This window comes from Aythya ferina (genome assembly GCF_964211825.1).
Source record: "Aythya ferina genome assembly, chromosome: 16".
NCBI classification, from domain to species: Eukaryota; Metazoa; Chordata; class Aves; order Anseriformes; family Anatidae; genus Aythya; species Aythya ferina.
The window spans coordinates 3,866,430-3,887,932 of NC_140315.1; the positions used below are offsets into that span (position 1 = coordinate 3,866,430).

A 21,503-nucleotide genomic window follows, 5' to 3' on the forward strand; every position below is an offset into this window, starting at 1 on the left:
GGAGAAAGAAGAACTATTTACAGTAAAGGACTATGTTAGTGCACCTATGATGTCCTGAGATCCCGCTTCACTTTCAAATTCCAAAGCACTTCCCAGAGTGGGCTCATTAACATTTTCCACAGTGCTCTGAGGAGCCAAAATACCTGCAGAGACAGAGGTCAGAAATTTTTGGCAGCGCACTGCCAATAACAGAAGCCCTTTTAACTTGGGACTCTCTCTTTGTCGTTTTGCTCATGAAGCACCGAGCTCACTGCTGACTGATCCCGTCCTGGGTGAGCCGGGTTACCACCTCTGAGATCAGCCTGATCTGACACTTGGTAATTAAATAGCTCCGTTAAAAACTGGCAAAGACTGCTTTTCGTGATGCACTTGCAACAAGTGTTTGTTCCTCCACTGATAAGCCAAATCCACTTTGCAAACAGATTAACCTCACCCAGCGACACGGCCCTTTCTGTTAGGAGATGAGCATCTCTCTGAGCACTGAGTTATTCTGTACTGGCTCTTCTGCTTTCACGCCCAGCCTTTGACCAGACTGCCTGCCCAGGCCACAAGACTCACCACTGCCTGACAGTCCGGTCCTAAACTTTCAGAGCTGTTCTTAATGGGAGATAAGCCTGAGAGGTGGCGTGGCAGTGAAGGCAGTCCTACAGAGGATGCTTTAAAATATGCTCCACTGGGTTCAGCCTCGCAAGAGAAGATTCTCAAAGCAGTGCCAAAGGGCAAATTTTAAAGTAGCTTTAAATAAGACCTCCTAAGGCTCAGGAGCTTAAAGAACTTGAATAGCCCAGATTCTTTTTTCCCCTTTCTTTCTTTTTTTTTTTTCTTTTTTTTTTTTTTTTTTTTTAAAGGAGAGGTTGATTGCCAGCCAGGTTCTTCCAAGAATCCACAAGCTCAACTAATCACGAGCACTTCAGCCCTATGAAATAATATTTCCCTTACACGGGCTACTATAAAAACAAGTTCTGCACAGTAGGCAAATTTAAAATAACTTTTAATTAACATTTAAGACACAGAAGTCTGATCATGCAAATTCATCTGCGTCTCCTCTCTGCGCCTGATTGTTCCTGATTGAATACGATAAAAATAGACTTTGTAAGAGTCAAGTGTAGGCATGGATTCCTTTTACTTCTCCTCCCCTCTGATTATGCATTTCCTCAGATAAAGTGGAAACCCTTGGATGGCTATTAATGGTATGATGGGTCAGACTGGAAAGGGCATCCTGCTTGAGAGGAGCTAAAGATTTCATTGACATTAAAGGTATTCCTTCCATGAGCCAAAAAATGCCTCTCCCTTGCATAAAATCTCACCTGAGACTATCCAGCATTGTTCTGTCTCAGCTGATGTTTAATCTTTGAAACACCAACACTAATTTCACTGTGCCTTCTCTGTATCTGAGACGAGCATCTGGCCAGAGGCTCAGCCATGGATCTATATTAATGTGAAGAAAGCGCAACTCGCCTGCACACAGGAGATAAATATTTGAAGGGAGGCAGAGGAATTTCTACATCAAGAAGTGTCAGAGGACATGACCCTGTTATGAGTAGCAGAGACTCTGGATAGCAGAGGGCATGCTGATACCGGTATCTTTATCGTGTAGCAGTTAGGGAGCAAGTTTCCCAGTGAAACTTGCTACAAGGTCTTTGCAATGCAGACCAGTTAAAATTTTACTATTTTATACCACTGATGATCTGGGAGGTGCAAACCCATCAAAAATGCCACAAGAATGAATGAGTGCAGTGAAACACTCCAAAAGGAAAACTTGGTCACAGGAGGTGAAACTTTTGCAAGGCGTTCCACCCAGAGCCTGGGGGCGCAGGCTGGTTGGGCACACCGTGGAGAATTAATGTCACTGCTCTTTGGCAGAGGGAAAAATCAACTCCATCCATTTATTTTTGCAAGCAGCAAAGTCACATGAAGAACACAACACAAAGAGCCGGCTGCTGAAGTCCCTTAGCTAGCCAGAAGAGCATTCCCTGGGTCACTGTCCTGCACTAAATCATTAAAATTGCCCAAAATAGTTGTCTATGATGTTTACAGCACCATAGGATGCTCCACTCTTCTGGCACAGATCTGTTTCCCACTCTGTGGCAATATCTCACGAGACATTTCCCCCCGTTAGCTGCTCTCTGATGCTTCTCAGCATGGTCAAGTAGTAAAGCAAATTGAGGATGCATTCACCATCACAAAAATCAGAGCTGTAAAGGACTAGGGGAGGTCACCGCATCCTTGCCGTGCCCCAGTGCCTCCTGCTTTGATGCTGGTAGGCCAGGTCATGATGGCCAGAACTGGTCGTGACTCCACTGATGGGGACTGGGCTTAGCGTTAGCAGCAGACTTCAACTCAGAATTATTCCCTTTACAAATTGTGATTTTTTCTCATCTTATAACTTCAGAATCCTTTGTGTGAGAAGGTGAAGATTCTTCTTCCCCTGGCCTTTCATGTAATGTACGAAAGGATATGAAAAATAGATCGATCCACTTTCATGTAAGCAAACAATCATTTCAGAGTTTTATCTGACTATCTTTAATTCAAACGTTTAAGGATCTTCTGTGTGATTTTATTACTCGTTTCTGACTTCTCCTCTAGCACTACATCGTGATCACTGCCTGCTTAGTGTTTTGGATGGCTGTTAAACAAAGCACCTGGGCAGCCCATACCCTCCCGTGGACATGAGATGCTGGCACTCATACGCTTGTGTCTGGCCTTCCACCTGGTCTGTGCATGCAGCCTCCTCAGCCGTGCCTGACTACCAATGTGATCCAAATTTCTTGACCATCACAGGGGCCGTTTTTTCCCTTTCCGGTCCTGTTGTTAAGTTTTACACAGCAACATTAATTCCTGCGGCTGAACACATGAGCTGTGACACCAGCATGGAGCAGCGTCCTCCCGAGCAACATTCTTATCCAGAAACGATTAAGTCTAAAACCACCCTGGCTGAATGGCAGGTAATTTAGGAGCGCTATAGGGTTGGCCTTTGTGTGCTTCAGAGCTGAATATAGTTGCTCCAGTTCCTTTCATCTGGCAACTTTCCAAGAGCAAACCATTATTTCAGTTATTCAGCCTATTTTGTTTTTACAACAGCATCTCAATACAGAAGTATTTTAAATAAAAATATACCGTATCTCTCCAAACAGTCTCTGGTTTTAAAAGACACCATGGGCTTTCTTATCCTCTGAGAGCTGTAAATTTTCTGGAAAGAGATTTTGCCTTTTTTTTTAGAGGTGTTAAAATGCAGATCAGACTATTTGAGGACAGCAAAGAGATTCAGCTTAGGTTTAAAGAAACTGATTAGCCTCATGCTTTTCTCTATGCCAGTCAGGGAAAAATCGTATTACACTTTCATACTCACATGAAATTCATCCTGACTATACCTGGGAGTATATCAAAGATATTTGTTTCCATAGAATCAGAAAACATTATTGCAAGGCACACTTGGTTTTCAAATCTTTATCAAGTCCCTTGTGCTATTGTATAAAGCCCTTTGGCCTCTGCAGAACTATTTCTTTAGTGATTAAAATTAGAGAAATAATGGTACACATCAGCCCTGCTTAGAGGAAGAGTAACATTTTTTGATCCATTTAACACAATCCTATGGGTAATTCTCTTGATGACTTTTATTCCTCCTAGGCCTTACAAACACTGAAACATTAAATACTTAGAATTCACCTGAAAGCAAATTTTTGTTATCTTAACCTTCCATCTGATTCAGCTTTGGAAAACATTTTGGAGAGACTTCAAAATACATCCCCTTCAGATGTGGATCACTACCTGAAGGGATGCTGCCCTGCAGAAGGCACTACCAGAGACTTCGCTTCCTACCTTTCATTTGGAGCTAAGGATCAGGCAACCTGGGTCATCCAGAACAACCTGTGCTTAAATGATGTGGCCACTAGATGTCATTCCTTTTTCACTCAAATGAAGGTTAAAGAGATATTTACCTGGCAGAATAAGCCCCCCACCCAAGATTAGCACGCACAAGTACTGTTGTGGTAGAAAGTCCCATTGCCTGGGAGATGCCAAATTGTGTAAGACCAGCCACTACAAAAGTTTCCAGGGAAAACAATCCCATACTGGCAGGAGAAGGGGCCACATGGCTCAAGATCTGCATCGCATTTTTACAGCTCTCCACAACCATATGTATCATATGTAAGGAGATATGTAATGACAGCTTCACAATACAAAGCTCAGTGTATTCACCGCAACAGATAGGAAGCACATGTGCTGTTGTAAAACCCAAGCTCTACCCGCTGCAACAGCAACAGACTGGAGGCTGAGGGCCAGACCTGAAAATGTGTAGGGTGCCCATTTCTCTCTCATTCCGGAGGAATTTAGTGCCGCTCTTTTTCTGAGAATCTTTGTCCTAGTCAAAAAAATGCTGTCACTGCTCAGGAACTGAGCACAATGTGACCAAGAGCTCAGGTGATGGGAGGAAAGGATCCCACAGCTGGCATGGAGCCCATCTGGGTCCACGGTGGCATCAAGTGGGCTTTTGCATGACTTCCTTGAGTTCTGCTGCATATTCATAGTTTCTATGGGTATAAATAAGGGGAAACTCTGACACTATGTGAATAAATATTTGCATGTCCTGTAAAATGGAATGAAAATTCATAACAATATAAATAATAAATGCATTCCTTAAATGATATTCAGTGACATAAGCACAATGCAGTTTTGACTTCCTGTATTTTTAGCAATCTGGTATCTGTTTGAGATACATCATTTACCACTTCTGGTTGTCCCTGATATGAATATAGACAGTGGTTACACAATGATTTCTCTTTTATTAGCATGTAGACCTCTATGGTCCTTTGTGGTTACTATCCATGTTTTGGGTGTCTATCTCTACGGATTATGAAGGCTGGAAAGAACCAGACCACATCATTTCTCCTTCTGCCTTTTTGTTTTTATCTTAACCAACTCTAATAATTTGTCATTTGCAATCTCTTTATCTTTTCCACTTCCTCCCAAATAATAAAGACTTGGAGCACGTAAGATTGAGATAGAGAAATACTGTACTAATTTAAGTAAGATCTTACACTGATTAAAACCAGATGTACTGAAGTATGTCTGTGCGTTTACTGCTGGCACACACAAACACATCTGTTAGAGCTATCAGTGTAATACAAATTTTACCAAATAACTGTTACCATTTAGAGTATTTACTGCTTCTTTGAAATCGTATCCAAGCTACTAAACCCAAAATATCTCTTACTGCTCAGGATTTCACTTATAAGTAATAATAACTCTGAGACATCTACAGCCAATTGCTGTGAAACAACTGTATCCTCTTCGGTGCAATCAGACATAGTCTGTTTGCCACATTATTTCAGCTCCTTTAGTACCTCAGTGAAATTGGTTGCCAAATAGTTTTGCTAGCTCATAGATCATTCTTTTTTTTCCTTTTCCTTTTTTCCCCCCCTTTTTTTTTTGCCCCCGAAAATCTTTGTCCCACAGATCTATCAAGTTCCTCCCGTCTGCCAGACCAGCAAAGGGAGATGACTGATACATAAATCCATGAATTCTAAACATGCTGTGTGTCCATGCATTGCTGTGCTGATATATTGATACTTACAGTGCTCGTAGTGAATTCGGGTGGGTTGTCATTCACATCTGTCACCGTAATGATTGCAGTTGCCGTATTTGAGAGACCATAGTTAAGATTTCCTTCCATATCTGTGGCTTGAACAATGACTATATACTGCTGAACTTTCTGGAGCAAAATAAAAGAAGAGAAACAAAAATACAGCGTGTAAAATGCCTGGGTTTATTTTCCATACACAAGTGCAGTTATTATGAAGTTAGTTGGACTCAAAATGTTAGTAAGAAGACATAAAATTTCCTATCATATTTTTGAATGGATTTTTGCATAGATTGGAGGTTATCACCAATTTTATGGGAAAATAAAAATCTTAAATACAGAAATCATAGGTTCAAACAGATGTTTTTATTAATTTTTAATCATTTTCAGCAACATTAGTTTGTGTCTTTTGAAAACCAGTAAAAACTTGGCTGATGTGTTTTCACTGAAAACATCACCAAAACATTATACCCTCCAAGCTGAGAGCAACATTGCCTGGTGGCACTCCAGGTGGTTCTGCCAACAGTTTGAGGCCCACAAAGCAACACTTAAGATATCCTCCCTGTTTCAATCCTTAACACAAACTGGGTAAAAAGAAGAATTTAGGTTAAGTATGAAAAAAAAAATCTATACAATAAACAAAAGTTCAGCAGAACTATTTTAAATTCCTGAGGAATTTTGGAGGAATTCTGTGCTATCAAGGAAAATGTCTTACAGAGCAAGCCATGAAAATCATTCAAAAAAGTTCTTCTGGAAGACACTTAGACTGTATGTTAACACAATAGGAAAACAAACCTGAATAAAATAAAATAGGAGAGCAGCACCTGATCTTGCATGTTTGTACATCTCCCTGCAATGACTCTTTATTTGTGAATATCACCTGAGAAATGAGACCAACACCCTCCTCGCTGCACCCTCCTTTCAGGTAGTTGTAGAGAGCAATGAGATCTCCCCTCAGCCTCCTCTTCTTTAGACTAAACAGCCCAAATCCCTCATTGCTCCTCATAAGTCTTGTTTTGTAATCCTTTCACCAGCTTCATTGCTCTTACAGGCAGATATGGCGGCAAAGCTCCTGTTCTCTGTAGGCACCTGGAGAGATGTGCAGAGGACCAGGGAGGGATCCAGCTCAAATCCGTGTGGCTGAGGGGAAAACTAAACCCCCCTACACCCCAAGGACCTTGCTCTTGGTAAGCCCTACAGCTTGTGTGCTCAAAACGTATCTGCTCTGTGAGGGGACAAGTAGGAGATGCTGCAGGGTTTGCCTTGGATGCCTACGGTGTAATTACGGCTGTGAGTTGGGACATGGGGATCAAGCTGCCCTGGTGGAGCAATGGAGAGCCCAAGGGGTGTGAAGATGAAATGGAAGCAAAATGTTATGCAGGAAAAGCTTTTCGCAAAGCCAAGTGGAGGGACTTCGGTGGGAGGAGAGACCTGCCCGGAGCAGCCGTGTGCTGGATTGCTTCCTGCTGTTGGAGTCCGGTTCAGCTACTTGAGGGCTGCCCTTTTCCTTCGCAGATGTTGCAGGCTTGTGTAAAATGTCAGATGTCCTTTGAAACTTCAAAGGGTGAGAATTAGGTCAGTTAGGTCTGTTTACTCCCATACAGACACTCTTGAACTGCTGTAACTGCTTTAATTCTTGAATTCTTCTGAATTGCTAGAATAACAGAGATCTGAATTTTAGCTTTATCTTGATTCCAGCTCATTTAATTGACAGATATTAATCTGCTAAATTGACAAGACATCGCACATAAGGATCCATCAGCACCTTGCGACTGGAATATATTATGGAAATGTACTTTCATTATCTCTTGCTACCTTGTCTAATAAAACATGAGGGAGAAACTATTGTTAGCCCTTGTTTTTCCTCCCGCAAAAAAGTTTCCATTCATTGCTCCATTTGCAAAGCACTGAGTAATCGTAAGGCTGAAATGTCCTTATTAATGAACATAATTTCTATTTCATATTTTGCCCTGCCTTCCTTCCCTCTTACAGACAATTTAGGAGACTGACAGAAGTATTCCCAAACCGGCCCAATGCTTGCAAGCCAAATTAGGTTTAAATCATAGAAAGGGGAAAGATAGTTAAAAAATAGTGGCAATCAGATTCCAAAGAAATTAGAAAACCAGGTCGGAGGCCCACATTAGAGACCACAATTCAATAGTACATTTAAATGGCAAAGCCACCTCTAATATTCCTGGCTGCAGTGAGACGGAGCCGTGTAACGTGGCGTTTCCTATCTGATGGCATAGCTGTCGCCCAGCATTTTAAAAGCTCCAGTACTTCCACAACCTCCACATGAAAAAAACCCACACACTTTCCTTCTTCCCATCAAAGAGGGCAAGGAAACAGCCTCCAGCAGTGGGGGCTCTTCTTTTTTAACCTTGCAGTTTTCAGTTTTCTGCTGTCTGCAGACTGAGGTCGCATGGCCAGGTCCAGCAGCAGAGCAGGGCTGTGGGAGCCGAGGCAGCTCGAATTCTGTGCCAAAAGCGGTCCTGAAACCCTGCCACTGCCAGGCAAACTTTCTTCTGAGCTCCGAGAATGAACTGCAGACCTTGGGTAAGGTCGCATGTGGTCTGCACAGAACTGACTTGTATTGGGAGCTGGGCTACAAGCCTCCCACTGCCTTCAGCTCTTTTCTAGTTGGCTTCGTTTGGCCCTTAACCAAAGCTTCCCCTGGGAAAAAAAAAAAAAAAGAATCCTCTCATACATGAGGGGGAAAGGGACTAGAAAGTCTCATTTAAGAGTTCTGTTAGCCTTGCCATTGTGCTCCATGTACAGATATTAAATTATACGCACTCTGATGACATGCTTGCATGTGTGTGTACTCAGAGACTCTGTCTAATTAATCTCAGATTTACAATCGGGTTTTTTATTTAACAAAATGCAGTTCACCGAGCATCATAGCACAGTGTTAATAAAAAATCCAGAACAAATTCAGAACACTACATTAAAGAAATTTAAAAAAGAGATTGTATCTATCAGATCGTACAAACCCAAAAATGAAAATGCCCAGAATTTAGTAAGGTACCAGCCACAAAGAGCTGGTTCACGCGGGTGGGAAGAGGGAAGGAAAACACAGGAATGCTGCATATGTGAAAGAAAGCACAGAGGCAGATGAGAAAATGTGAGGAATTATAGCAGATAGCAAATGCATGGACAGGATCATTTTGGGATCGTTTTGGGAGTAGAGAAGTTTGAGACAGGTGTTCAGGGCTGGAGGCAGCTGCAGCAATCAGGGACCAAGCCAGAGCTAAAGTCCTGATGCAAACTTCACCAAAGGTGCTCTGATTTTCCTCAGCTGAAGACACAACTATCCTATTTAGAGCAGAAGTGTGGTCTGACAGAGAGAAAGATCTTGGCTGGCATGTAAAGTTGTGTCAAACAGGAAAACATGTAAATGAAAGTAGACAGGGATTTGTCAGACCTTTAGGCACTCGGTTGCCATCCACATCCAGTTTCATCTGAAAGCCTCCAGCGTGGGCATATAAAGGTGGCACACTCAAGTACCTAGTTTAAATTTATAACTAATTCAATCTTCAGTGAGATTGGCCCCAGCAGACAAGAAATTACTGATTTTTTGTTTTTCTGTAGCTAACCTTTTTGCTTTTGTGCATTAAGCTGATTTTATTGAACTATTCAATCAATTTCAATTTCAACATGTCTTTCCAATTTGTCACCGCATCTCCAGGGGCATCTTAGTTTGTTGTCCTACTATTATTATTATTGTTACCACTATTAAAAAAAAAGACAGCCCCGTGCCCCCAAGCATACGAGACATTTTCTTGATGGGGTTTTGATCATACAGAATAATTCTGATATTCCCTTTCTTTGCAGAAGTGACATTTTAAGTAGCACAGGGCAGGAACTACAGCATGGATGTAGCGCTGAATAGTCTTAACCCAGAAAAGTGAAATAGTTCCTATATGTTTGCTCTGGTGGTGATGCTGTGGAACAGAAGAAACAAGTTTCCGCCCTGGCTGGGGCAGACTAAAAACCCAGCCCCAGTGAAGTCACTGGAGGTCCAGTGGCCAGTATTTTTAATAAATCTAGCAAGTCCTCGTGCTAGATGAAGGTGAATGTGCTACTTCTACTTAATTCATGGAAAAAAAAAAAAAAAAGCTGATCTTGATAAGTGCTGAGCTTTTAGTCTGACCTAAAAACTAAGAAGGGCTTTTGAAGGAAAAAAAATTACAAAGAAAAGAATAATTTAAGCACTTGTGGCAGATCTAATCTGTCTGCTCTTCTGTCAATCATCTGATACAGAGCCACAAAGACATACATCAGCTAAATTCCAGAGGATGGGAATTAGCTGAAGAATTGATTTAAGCTGGTTAGTGGGAAGTTGATTCAGGGCTTGGTGAAAAAGTTAGAAGTGCCTTGTACAGGAAGAGGTAGCAGCTTGGAAGAAGGGTCAACAGAGAATTAAATAACAGAAACAAGATAGGATTTCTTAGTACAAAACAGAACATAATGCAGCAAGGGACCAACAAGAGGACTTTTGTGGCAGCTGGTTTAGTGGACGTGAGCAGGAAGGACTGGCACCACATCCCACCAACTCCCTGCTGTGCAGCAGGAGACAAACAGCATTGGCAAATGCACCATGTACAGTATAAGCCTTGCAGATACAATGATAGTATTTCTTTGTGCCAAGCACTGAGGGCTCATCTGGATGCTGAGCACAATCCAGGTCACTTGTATTCACCGCTGAGCAACCCGGATCCGACCAGGTGCTGGGAGTGAAGAGCCCATCACCGGAGAAGAGCCTAGAAGAGCTTGGCTTGTTTAGTCTAGCAAAATGAAGGCTGATAGCAGATATGATTGCTGTCTATAAATACATCAGGAGGATAAACACTAGGAAGGCAAAAGAGCAATTTAAACTAAAGGACAATGTTGACACAAGAATGAATGGGTATAAGCTGTCCCTGAATAAATTTAGGCTGGAAATTAGTAGGTCCTTCACCACTAAACCCGTGAGATGCTGGAGGAACTATCTAACACAAGGTCTGGGGAGAAAAATGTTCAAAAGAGTATATTAAATTAGGGGTAAATCCTTTTTGGTCTTGGTAGAAATTACAACAAATTGAGCTAGAGCAGAAATCAGTTCCCTCAGTATTCTCTAGCTTCAAACAACTCTTGAAGACAAAAAGAGAAAAGCCCTTTCAGTCCATATACCACAATCTGTTTGGATGAAAATGGTTTAAGACTTAACACCGATCAGTAACGTCAAAGCAGAATGTTAAAAAAGGCATGAACAAAGGAATAGATGCCCCCCTAAAACTGCAATTATTGCAAGCAGCTCTGCCCATCGCAGTGTAGGCTGGCACCGCAGACAATACCTCACATCCCCTGCCTTGCTGAGAGAGGTTAGAAACCAAAGTAAATCACACTCCGAGAGACATTCTAAAAGAGCGAAGTAGTTTCTAAATGAAATTGTAGTAATGAAGTGCTATCTGTGATCCCAATTTCCAAGTCTGCATGCACAATATTTTTAGGAATATGGCCGTTCCTTGTTTACACATGCAATTATTATATATCATACACGTGCTGGGTAACTGTGGAAGCCGAAGCCCAGAAATGCAGTAATTATGTGATTAAATTAATCTGCATTATGGACAAAGGGTTTGCAAAATTAGGACCTACATTTTCAAAGCTCTGTACAAATATTGTCCAATTAATTACCACTTCCTGAGAAATGTATGACTAACTAAATTTAGCATCCTGTCTGTTAAAGCAAATAAGGTTACCAGGATGTTGCTGTGGGATTTATTGAGTTGGAAGCTATTGGTGAAGGAGAAAGAAAGTCTGAAGTTGTTAAAAAAAAAAAAGGTATTTCTTCTCTTGGCTAGCCTTACATCTTCTTCTTTATATTTATGTATTTTTTCATGTCCCCTAACTTGTACATTGCCAATGAGAAGGGCATGGCATGTTCCTCTGGCTTGTTTTCTAAATCATTTCTTCACTTGCTAGTGAAACTTTGATGTTTGCTTTTTTGGTATAAGACAGTTGCCCATGAACACATTAGTAATAAACAGTGTAACATGGCTGGGAAAGCCAATTTGAAAACAAATACCCCAACAGTCACTTGACTCTAGCAGAAACACTTTATCCAAAAAGACCTAATTAGCCATTGTTTAAAGAAAACTCACAGGCAGACCTTTCAAAGCATCCATAACGCTCCCTACTTAGCCATGGCTAAATATGAACACAGATTCCCAGAAGAAACCCCTGTGCTGGGAGCTCACTGCAGAAGGCAGCTTTCACAGAACAACCAGAATGCCTGACACCTCTGGCAGCCCCCCCAGGGACTGGTGGGCAGCGAGCTTCGTCTTCATGCCCGAGCCGAGCCTTTGATAGAGCTTGACCTTTTCCTTCCTTACACGCGGTGCAGCATCGTGTCATGTAGGCAGCACCTTCAGCAGACTTCAAACCCTGGGCCCATGAATCTTAATGCACACGCTGCTGCTGCCTGAGCTAAAAGGATGCAGTTTGCTCCATCCCGATGTCTCTATACAGGTCCGGCTGCTATCAGAGGCATTTCACATTCCGCTAGGACTGTAAAAAGGGAGAGGATCCCAGCTTTAAAATGAACCAGGCCACACGCTCCTGCACAACAGCTAGCTGGGAAGCAAACAGACAAGTTTATTTTCTCCATTTGGCTGGGGTTGTGTTTGCTTTTCTTCCCAGCATGGCACAGTATACCCTGGCTGTGAGCATCTGGGCGTATTTGATTTTACAAGCTATCTGCAACTGCAGAGCTCTTGGGCAGGAGTGGTGCCTTGGTCTAACTCTAGTGATGCTGAGTCTCCTCTCTTGGAAATGGTGGTGTGTTAATTAAGCTTGTTTTCCTCCATAAAAAAAAGGTGTTGATGAGAAACATCCTGGCTTCTGACATGCAGGTCTGAGCCCTGAATTCATGCTCCCATCAGACTGACCTGCCTGCCATCCTCACATCGATGAATGCCTCCAGCCCTTTCCCTCCTGCAAGCTGTGCTGCTAGAAGCAGGCAAGAAGCAGCCTTGCATTTGGAGTGCTGCAGAGTAGTGTTGCTTTTCCCACCTCATTTCTACATCCCTGCAAAAGCTCAGGGCCAGCCTCCACCACCTGCAGCTCTCTGAACTGGGCTTTGCAGCGCCTTGGACAGCTCCTGTGCCATCCAAACCACAGCTCACAGCCATCATCCAGTGCCTTCCAGCCTGGTGGCCCAGCGCAGAGACTGGGAGCATGGAAACGCTGGTGCACATTTGGCCAACTTCAGCAGATTTTCTCTGCTCTTCTTAAAGGGTGAAGCCCTGTGCCATGGCTCATCCACCTCCCACTGTGCTGCTGCCCCATAAGACTTATTTAACTGGGACTGAAAGAGGAGGCAGGGAGTGAAGACCTTCTCCCACTAACCTTGCATCCACCCAGTGGGGGATTTTTGCCTGCAGAATGGAGTTGCTGTGACTCAAAAAGAAGGACAGAAGGACAATATTTATTCAGGAGTCATCCTGATGAACAATTCCAGTGTTTGCTCTGACTCACTGGCTGAAACAAAGACGGCTTTCACCCACGAAACTATGCTGGGAGAACTGTCCCACAGATCTTTATAAATCAGTCTAACACATGCCAATTTTTTTCTGAGACAAATAAAGGTCCAGAGGCCACAAGCTAACCTCCGGATTTTCATTTGGTACTGCACATATATTGACAATCGACCTTTAATAAGCAGCTTTCATCTAGCAGTGTGATTAACAACCATGAGTTAAGCTTTTTTTTTAATGCTTTTCCTCGCAGCACCTGGGCCCTGTAACCTGGGGGATCTCACACCTTACCGATCTCTTAAGGTACTGCACTTTAAGACAATATTTTAATGTGTTGCAATTTGCAGATTTTTTTAACCTGTTCACAACCAGAAGGTACACAAACAAATCTTTCAGCTTTGACCAGGGTGGGTGTTGAATTTGAAGTGCAAATATTCCCTGTTCCAGCTCAGCAGCTATTTTCTGTGTGGTGGCTTCTGAAAGCACAACAACGCCTGGTGGTGTGTGTAACAGCCAGCGAGAGGTACCTTAGCTTTCATATGAAAGCACGAGGAAGTGTTTTAAAAGTCACCTGAAAGAAAGCGAGTATGATCACAAAGAGGTTAGAAAATCACAGAGAGCTGGAAAGCCCTTTGGGAGCCTACTCTGTTTGGCCTCTTAGTAGTGTTAGACCAAGCAGTTCGGCTTCTGTTGCCTCTGGCTGCTTTTTTTCTGTTACTCAGGCACTGGAAGCGGTGAGTGGAAACCTTCCCTAAGCACACTCCAGGTACAGAGAAGACCCTGACAGCCACACAACAAGCCTTCTAGCGTCCTGGCTGTGTCCACAGCCCCCAGGACAGAAGTTATGTGAGCCAAACTGAATCACTCACCTCCCTAATTTTATTGCGAGAGTCATGATTTTGCTGAAGAGCCAGCTTCAGGAGTTGTGTTATTGAGTGAGAATCTCATCTCTGAAAGCGATCTGCTAGTTGTCAGGGATACAAAGGGAAGCTTAGAAATATCAACTCCAAACACTAAAAAGCCCTGAAACAAAAACAAGTAAAAAAAAAAAAAAAAAGCAACAGCAGACATCAAAATAACTGAAAATGGTAACACAGACTGGTTGTCCTGGTGGACCATTTTAGTTATTTTCTTAATGCTTTGTGCTAGCAATACTGTCCATAAGAAGGACTGTATTTATCAATCAGAGATGAGTGTGATCCATCTGATTTTTATTTTATTTAATTATTTTTATTCCTTGGGGATCAGGCACTGAGCCTGGGCTATCGAGGTTTCGAAAAAACTCAGGTTGAAACCTCATTGTCATGGAACACATGAGGAATATCAATGCAGAGATTTCTGTGTGAGGAGAGCACCTACTGGAAAATGCACCCACCAAAACAGTCAACTGACCCAAATGCATCTTGCAGAGGGTTCCCCACACTCTCGCCCTAGCTGGCCCCCTCTTAAGGCAATGGCACGTTTTCAAATATACTATATACCAGGTTAATACCAAAGTAGGGGCTGTTTAACCTGATACTTATTCTAGATTTTGAGTTGCAAAGGGTGGGGATTGGAGGTATAAATATTTTATCTGATATGTCAGCATAGGAGAATATCAGAACTCGAATGCAGCTGTTGGAAAAACTTCAGCCCACGCAATATTTTTGGATCTGAAATACTGCTTTAAAATCAATCTCATTCTTTGAAGTTCACTCAAAATCTAAATGGTACCTCTGTTTTGAAGATTGTGACAGCATTTTCCAGTTTTGGGAGGTTTTATAACATGGACACAATATTTGTTGAGCCTTTTTTTTTTGTTTTTCCACTCAACCTTGGCAAATGAGACACCAAGCCTGGAGCAAATAGAAAATAGGGACTGGGCTGTTTTCAGAAGATAAGTATGAAAACAACAATAACTTCAAGCAGTAGCCACTGTTCTGCAGCATTTTTTTTATCTAGTCTTGAAATGTTTTATTTACTGATGCTGCTACTGATGGACCTAACAGGTTTCCATGCCTCCAGCAGTCCTATGAAGGCATCTGGGTTGAGTCTATTAAAGATGTTCAGGCACTACAGACTTACCTCAAAGTTATTATCAGAATTATTAACCAAATTGTTATCAGAAAATCCACTGTAAGAATATCTGTAGTTCTTGGACAGTATTGAGAAAGACTGTCAGCAAATGGGCTTCTTATATGGTTCATATTTAATGCGTAAATTAGAATCAAAGGATCATTAGAAATAGGTTACATCTCACTCTTCAGTGATCAAAACTACAGATCAGACACAAGTCCACAAGGAAGCAGGAGAGGAATAAGAAAAATAAATTACATACTTCTGATTGTCACCACTGATAGTCATGTGAGGGGGTGACAGTGAGCTGATATGAGCTACAAGTAAATTTCACTTAAAATAAGAGATATGACGAATATCTATGATAATGTATTTTGATTATGACTACAGCCAATGAGTCGGTGCCAAAAAAGAGTAGGACTGTGATTAAGGCTACAGGCTGCAGCTTGGATTTCTTTTGCATTTTCCCAAACACTCCCCAAGTGACCTTTAGTAGGTCATTTAATTTTTCTGTGCCTCAAAGAAATTGAAAATAACACTTCAAAATGAAATGAAAACACTTTCTTATCTTACAGTGATATCGTGAGAATAAAATCCATTAGTTTGCAGAAGCACTCAGACATTTCGATGAGGAGAGCTGCAGAAGGACCCATCACCAGCACCCTTCTGCTGGAGGTAACCGTGCTGGGTATCGCTGCAGGAGTTGGTATTCTTTTGTATCTCCACATCGACAGGAAGCAGCTCAGACCTAGCAGACACTGCTTTCAATTCACATCAATATTTTGCAGCCTTTATGCCCCAGAGATGCCAGGTCATCCTGCAAAGCACTTAAAAGGAGACCTGAGGAATAAGCCTTCTATCTTTTGGCTGAGGCAATTTTTGTAAAACCATGAAATTACGTCCAGCTTTTCTTGGACAGGAAGAGACAAGCAATAGTTCAATGTCTAGGTGGTCACACAGCAACTGTCACTGCTGAGAGGTGCCCTTTGGAAAATCTGCCAGCAGTAAATTGATGCTGCTTCCAGTTTGTGTCTGCCACTTTTTGACAAAAGGAGTGAGTGTTGAGAGAAAGGGAAAAAAACAAAAACCCCAGGCAGACCACAGAAAAGGGAAAGTAAACAACAAACCAAGAAACATTTTTGAAAATAAAAAATAACCTTCTTTGGACTTGTGCAAAACCACATTCTTCCTCTAGTGTGTATCTTCTTGGTGCTTACCCAAAGGCCAGGCTTTAGGAAAAAAAATCCTAGTTATGTCCACTGCACTTTTATAATCTGCAAAACCTTTTCTGTCAAATGCTGCCAGAGCAATTTAATAAACAGGGAGAATGCCTTAATGTATTCTGAAACCTGAAAACCACCCATCATTAGCCCCACATGCTGTTTTCCTACTTTCTCTGCTTTAAGCCATTTAGCTGTTACAGCTCTTTTTCTTGTAAGCCCGACTTCTGTTTTTATCAGCCTGATTTGTTTTCTGGTATATCTGGCTTGATTAAAAAGAGGAAAAAAACTTTTACAATCCAGGTAAAACTGCCTTCTTCTTTAAGCTCTGTTAGGCTAGAAGCTTGAAACAAATCATCAAGAAGATCAGGGTAGGTCAATAAATATTCATAATATTGCTCATAATTTATACTTGGTCTCATTTTTGCAGATAGGCTCGAAATTCTGCGCTCATGGCACTTCTGCTATAGTCAGAGCTTTTTATTCTTAGCAGCATGAGGTTTTCTAAATCCTATCAATGCAGCAATTAAAAAAATAAAATCAATGTAATATATATTCGATGTAATATATTCAAGTCATTTCTCTACTCCTATGTGTTTACACATGGTATGCACACCATAACAAGGATCCTGGATTTTAAAATTTATGTCAGTCAGAAGAGGAACACAAGTCTTGGGAATCTGTAGGGTGTTGACTCTATGGTCAGGATAAAATAAATTAATTTGGTGTTATTCATTATTCACTGCTGAGAATAATTCCCTCTCTTTCAAGAAAATAGCTCGGCTAAGTTCTTGCTAGCTGCATATCATATATGCCTTCACCCTTATGAACTGAAAGGAACATCCAAATAATGGAGGAACATGTTATAGTCGGAAAAGCAGCTGATTTAATTAAATTTGGCAGAATGAAAGGTTAGTGGAAAACAATCAAATAACTGAGAAGAGATTAATGTGAGATGCTCCCTATTGTATTTCCCTTAAGAGCTGCTTTACACAGTATGGGTAGGGTCATGTTGTGTCGATTTGCTGAGAGAGAATTTGATTGACAGAATTACTGGAAAAGAAACTCGGTTGGGTTGTGAAGCTGGAAATACTAATGGGGGCTTCTGTCAGAAAGAGCTCTAGCTGCAAATGGCCTCGCTTCTCTGGCTTTTAAGAGGGCTATGATCTTCTAGGCATAATACACAAATACTTCGGATTTGATCAACTGAGCTAGTTAAGTTAGTGGAGGCACAACTGGAAGACCCTGGTTTAAAGGCCATCATGAAAATTATGCCTTGGTGCTATAGAAGATCACTACGCTCTGTCTATGGGACCGGTGCTGGGGATTGAGCACTTAACCCAAAAAGTCCTGTATGCCTCCACCATTTCTCTCCTCCACAAACTTTGAACCCCCAAGCCCCATGAAAATATGCCAACCTTTTAGTTAAAGCAGAAACTGTTGGGTTGCTTTGTATGGCAATGATCCAGCCCCTGCTCCGACTGCAGCATGGATGATCCTAGAGCTAACCTGCAAGCTCTGCTTGGTATGGAAAAGACAAATTTTATGAGAAAACAGGTGCAAAGGAGAAAATTCTCAATGCTGTGGGAAAAGTAGCCAGAAGCTTATTCTGCGAGTGGAAGAATTTTTAGCTGGCTGGAAATTGTGACCCATGCCATGAAACGACGATGTTTGAACATGAACAAGATTTGATCTTGTTCACTTTGTATGTATTAATCCCATCAAAGATGTAACGTGCAAGAAATGAAAATGTGCAGTTGACTCAACACTTGATGGTTGCACTCTGTCTCAGTGTAGAAGAAGGGATACAATTCAGACCGAATCTGATAGAAAAAAATAAGCAAGAAGAGAGCAAAATACAGTAATAAAGTTAGGGACAACTTACAAAATACAACATAGCTACAATCACTTAGGTGTTACAAATCACTCACTGAACAGGGTCTATGATTAATGAAGGATAAAATGCTACACTTTTTGAAGTAAAGCATTTCAGTAGTTTTTAGAAGCTAACGATCCTAATGTTTATATGTAGATGTACTAGATAATACAAAAGAAAGTTTTTTTTTTTTTCTTAAACATAGCATTAGTGAATTTGAGTCAAGTCATGAATGAATATGTGTACTTTTACAAAAGGAAGGCCACCAAAAATAAAAGAAATTTTGCAGAGAGCAGTCAATACTGCAGCGCTTCCCACGGAGCTTGCTGATGTTCGCAGCGCTCCCTGCTCTCTGGAATACAACATTTGGGGAATGAGAAGCAGATAGATCCCGGGAAGATATTGATCGATACATTGAACAATCATAGGTTTGCAATAGAAAGTGTCTGCAGGGCATTTGAGCAAACGTAGGTTTTGATGATGATGTCTGCAACTTTTGAGTTTTGGGTTCAATTGTGCTCAAAGACTCAGCAGAGAAATACTGCAGTGAGGTCTGAAACCCAGCCCCTGTTGACTCAGAGGCTTTGCAGACACCTATGGATGTCTATGATGGACACGATGCTGGCTCTGTGGGAGCCCAGCTTCAGCGGGACTTCAGCACCCTGCAGGGTGGGTGCTTGCTGCTCTGGAGAGTAACGACCTGTACATCTCAAGGCACTGCCTGCTCAGGAGGTTTCAGACAAGAGAAGGTTTCAGCCTGGGAAAGTGAGGAACTGGAATGAACAGCTTCATGATAAACTGAGAAACTGCTGATAAACTAAATGACTGAAAAGGCAGGCTGGCACAGCGCCACTGCGAGCATTCTCTGAGTTGAGCAGGACGTTTTCCTCTCCATATTGGGCCTGTCAGCCTTAATCAAATATCCTAGAGCCGAGTCACCGTATGTCCAGGTGAGACTACAAAAAGAGCAATCATTATCCTGGAAACAAACTGCTCATGCTCAATGTCAACTGTGGGAGGAGAAGCTCAGGTCAGAAGAGTTTTTTTTTTTTTTTTTTTCATAAAGTACTCCAGAAGAAGTGTTTTGATGTACAAAGTGTGAAACGTAAAGGCCATTTTTATTAATTTGATATAGGAGCGAATAGACCCTCAAAGGTCCCAACTGTAAAAGAGACCTTTGGCAGGGTAACTTGGGCTCATTCTTGTGACTATGTGTAACATGAGGATTGCATGGTAGCCACAAGCCATTCCAATAATTGAAGGCAGAATTTAATTTTCTCAGATCAGAGCCTTAATCAAGCAGCATTTAATTGCAATGCTTTTTGTCATCTAAGAGATGCATGGGATCTTTGCAAGTGTCAAAGGCCTTTAAGTGACCAGGAGCTGGTTTCTTCTGATCAGGGGAAATCTTATAAAGGAGTCAGCACCACAGAGAACCTCTTGACAACCTCCCAGATTCTCACAGTGTGGAATTAACTTCACCTTGCCAGAAGGTATGAAAGTGGAACATGCCAACCATCTTTATGTGATAAAATGTAATTCTTGCGGTTATATAATTGGAGAAATGTAACAGTTTCTTGGCTATTAGCTGCAAGAGGGAGTTTCAACATTTCAGTTTTCTCCATTTCTGGCTACATTTTCTCTTAAAAAATATATTTGTATGGAAAAGCTGAATTTCATACAAGAAGCAAAATGACCCTGAATTTAGTAGCATACATTATAAGACATTCAAAACTAACAGACTGGAATGAAAAATTGCAATGCATAATTCTGCCAAGATAATTAACCCATGACCTGATCATATATGATGCTGTTCTGACGAGCTTTCTAGTACGCTATAAATAATGCTGGCATATTTTATTTTCTTTGTAGGCATAAATATTGACAAATTCATACTCATTAAACTTCTGTGAACTGGGAATTATCCCTATTTCTCAAATGAGGAACAGCCAGAGGAATTAAGGCTATTTTTTCAGTGTCATTCATCAGTTTGGGGAGCCCAGTTTGGGATACTGAATACAGTTTCAAGCCGCCTTTATGCACAGAAGTGAAGCTATATTGATCAAATCCATCCTGGCAATGTTATTTCCTTTCTCCTTGCTCTCAGCTGAGACCTGTTTCTATGTGCAAGAAAAGTCCTTTTGCTGAGATGCACCAGTTTCCTGAGCAGAATTCCTTATGGCAGGGAGAGACTTTTTGCCATTGTAACTAGATCTACTGTAAAGTTTTGGCAGCAATTCATCGCTTTATACTCCTAACTGACAGAACTAGCCCAATAAAAGTTAACTGCAGACTAAGGATATATAAAAATTTTACTCTGAGACAAGCTGTGGTATGGATATACAGTGGTTTTGTCACTTCTCAGGACCTGCTTCCACTCACCCCTTCACCCACAGAAAGTCTGGGTAACTCATTTCACTTCAGGCTATGATGCATTAGCGGTTATTTGTCCAGGCTACCTTAGCTGCAAATGTTAGTCCTTATTCTAGTTCTGATACTTTCTGACAATTAGAAAGGAAATGGTATGCTGTGGTATGAAGAATTCCTGGTCATTATGGGGAATTCAAATAAAACCTTCTCAGCTGTAGGACTACCTATGGAGTGTCTGCGGCCCCATGCTCTACAAACTGAGCATCTTGTGGGACCATCCTCTTCACACAGGCTGTGAAGGGATGGAGGGCTCTGATCCTTGGTTTCTCCTAAGAAAAAGCTGGAGGCTGTGTAACTATGTGTCAAGGTTTTTGTGAGATGGATTAACTCCCTATCGGGAATAAGGTAAGATCATGAAATATATTTAATTTTATCATAAGTTGCACTCACATTTGTGTCCCAGAGGTGAAAAGGTTTTATCTCATCCCACCAACTGCTGTGTTTACCTTATGCTCAGTTAATGGGAGTAGTATAGATTTTTTATTTCTCTTTTCTCATAGCAAATGTCAGAACAGTCCAGGTTTAGAAACATTATTATCTGACAGCAGAAACAAAGCACTAACTCAAACCAGCTGTAACAGGTCCTTACTTTGAGTCCTTAGGGTCTCTAACTACACCATTAGCTCACGGAATCATTGATTTAGATGATAGACCTTGCCCCAAACAAAATCAGTCCTGGCACTGGAAAGGTAGATGTGGAGAAAACAACGCCCATCATACAGATGCTATTTTCACCACTCGATTCAAAACCCATCCTGGGCTCCACTGGTCTAAATGCTGAAGGCGTGCATCTGAGGGGGGCAGAATTATCCAGGAATTACTGT

The 21,503-nt window shown here is 41.6% G+C and overlaps 1 protein-coding gene across 8 annotated transcripts in view; it reads right to left on the reverse strand.

Annotated features, from left to right (window-relative positions):
• The window catches only part of CDH4 (cadherin 4), a 663,903-nt gene that overhangs the window by 36,036 nt on the left and 606,364 nt on the right, over positions 1-21,503 (reverse strand). For all 8 annotated transcript variants that reach the window (XM_084537932.1, XM_084537933.1, XM_084537931.1 and 5 more), the window contains one exon: positions 5,573-5,710. In XM_084537932.1, coding sequence (XP_084394058.1) covers positions 5,573-5,710 — 138 coding nt within the window. The remainder of the gene's footprint in view (positions 1-5,572; positions 5,711-21,503) is intronic.